Below are 2,355 nucleotides of genomic sequence, written 5' to 3'. Positions count from 1 at the left end.
TTCCTGTCCAAACTGGGCTTTAAAAATATCCATTATTATTATTTATGTTTAAAATAAATAAGTAACTTTTAAATAAACCTTGGGCACTCCCTACCCACCTGTTCGTGGAGCCATTGTAACAGTAGTTGGGCAAGAAGTCATAGTTGAGTTCCCAGAAGACATGGAGAGTGATTCTGCCATAGGGCGCAGATACATTGTGGTTTGCCTCACGGAACATGGCGTCGATACTGTCCAATGTCAAAAACTTACTGAGGAGCTTATGGGTCATCCGGTTAATGTCCAACAATCCCTCCAACTCCTGATCAATGACAGAGAGAAGAAGAGCAATTGGAACAAAAAATACCCTTCTCACTTTCTGACACATTAATGACATTTAACAATGCATTTCTATTCAGATGCACACACAGACCTCCAACAACAATTTGTATGAATACCGATAATGAGCTTTGGAACAATTTCATGGCTTTTTGGAATGCATGCGTCACAGTCAGACGTCTATTCAAAAGTATATATATTAACGTGCACACACAAACACACAGGAAACAAACATGAATAAAATTATTCACTAGGCTAAATTATTTCTGCTGCATTGAATTTCAGTTTTGCTGTGAGAGATGGCCTCTTTTTTTATTAAAAGTCCTGAACCGCCAAATATCCAGCAAATTTACACAGCTAAATCAAGCTGAGAAAATTCAGGGTCTCCGTATGAGAAAATGAAAGCTGCAAATTTCCATAAAAAAACTGAGATTTTAAAGGATAAGGCACCATGATGGAAGTGAGGTCCTCGCTTTCAAAGCGGTTGATGGCGAGCTCTAGGGATTTGTACAGCGCTGAGGACACTCGCTGGGTGATCAGACGGTTCAAGTCAATCGATCGTCCAAGGAGCTGCAAGAGAAAAGGAAAAAACAGGATGAGTGGACTTAAAAAACACCATTAATAAACAGTAATGAAAATGTAAACAGAAGAGCAGCTGTCCTTACCTGGACATGTCTCTGTTTGAGAAGTGTTTCGTAACGATTGGAGGAAGGCCATGGGATATTGGCACCCTGATTCTTACATTCAGCTCTTAGTCTCTTATCCAGAAGGAGACTGAAAATAAAGCACATTTTTAAGTCACCAAAGTAACTTGCAGTACTACTGAAAAAGTGTTACATATTTGTTCTGAAAACAGATCCTGTCCGAATAAGACTACAGAGTTAACACACCTTCCGGCAAGAATCTTGTAGTAGGCAAAAATTTGATCAGCAAGTTTGTAGACAAACTGGTCAAAGCAGAGGTTCACCTGGGGGAAAGAGAAGAAAAATCCAGATGCACTATCACTTAAAAGAACACTTAAACTTGAGCAAAATAAATTAAATTAGCAATGCAATAACTGCCTCAAAGGATTTTATTTTGCATGAATGTAGAAGGTCAAGAGGGTTTTTACCTCAGCTTCAATCTCATCATAAAGGAACTGCTTTTTAAACTTCGTGAGAGCGTAGTGTGCGCTGTCGTTGTACAGATCCAATGAATACAACACATACCTGAAGAGATCAGACATACTTAGAAGCATATTTCATAAAAGCGTTCTTTTTTGCACACATACTATGGCAATTCAATGTGTTAATTGTATTTTTGGTTCTCACTCCATCATAGAGGCCTCTTTAGTCTCCAGGATGTGGTCGGTGAGGATCCAGGGCATGGACATCTCAATTGGGAACTGGATGCGGCGACCCATTGTGAGCTCCAAAAAGAACTCACGGAACCAGAGCTGGGACAAATCACAGCACTGCTGCAGCGTCTCTGCAACACATCACGTGTGTGTTAGAGACCAAACATCCCAGCAGACACAACAACGTCATAAGACGTTGATATTTGATTACATTTCGGTTGTGACGTCGGGTGACCAAAATTCAATGTCAGTTCAACGTCTAATGTCAATGTTAATTTGATGTCCAATACCGATGTCAACTGATGTTGTTATTTGTTGTTTTCAGGTTGTGTAACCAAAATCCAAAATTAAGTCGACGTCAAATTGGCGTCAACCCAATTTTCATTCTCGACCAATATAAACGTCTGTCTGACGTTATACTGGTTTTGTGCCTGCTGGGATTCTTAACATCATCCACATTCAACCAAATACAACAACCATTTTTTAATGGAACACTGCCATGTTGATTACAAATAACTGATGAATAAATCAAATTAAATAAACTTATATAATCTATTGTTTTATAATCTAAAACTTAACTAACTTCATTTTAAATGAAAGTGATTGTGACATGTGCCAACTATGGTAACCCATACTGGTAATTAGTGCTCTGCATTTATCCCATCCTAAGTGCACACACACATCGTGAACACACACCCGGAGCA

General features: G+C 39.0%; 1 protein-coding gene across 1 annotated transcript; it reads right to left on the bottom strand.

The window, feature by feature from the left end:
* Positions 1 to 78: 78 nt before the first annotated feature.
* Positions 79 to 1,777, bottom strand: LOC107579636 (cytoplasmic FMR1-interacting protein 1 homolog; the record flags this gene model as incomplete). Its single annotated transcript, XM_016265443.1, has 6 exons — positions 1,626 to 1,777; positions 1,427 to 1,523; positions 1,206 to 1,282; positions 981 to 1,089; positions 766 to 885; positions 79 to 298 (listed from the first exon to the last, which is right to left on the bottom strand). Coding segments are annotated over exons 1-6 (715 nt in total), but the record flags the coding sequence as incomplete, so codon positions are not given.
* Between the last annotated feature and the right edge of the window lie 578 nt (positions 1,778 to 2,355).

This window comes from Sinocyclocheilus grahami, unplaced genomic scaffold, assembly GCF_001515645.1.
Source record: "Sinocyclocheilus grahami isolate Dianchi unplaced genomic scaffold, SAMN03320097.WGS_v1.1 scaffold18748.1, whole genome shotgun sequence".
NCBI lineage: Eukaryota > Metazoa > Chordata > Actinopteri > Cypriniformes > Cyprinidae > Sinocyclocheilus > Sinocyclocheilus grahami.
The sequence above is the reverse complement of the archived record's forward strand: the minus strand, read 5'-3'. Positions and strand labels throughout refer to the sequence as shown.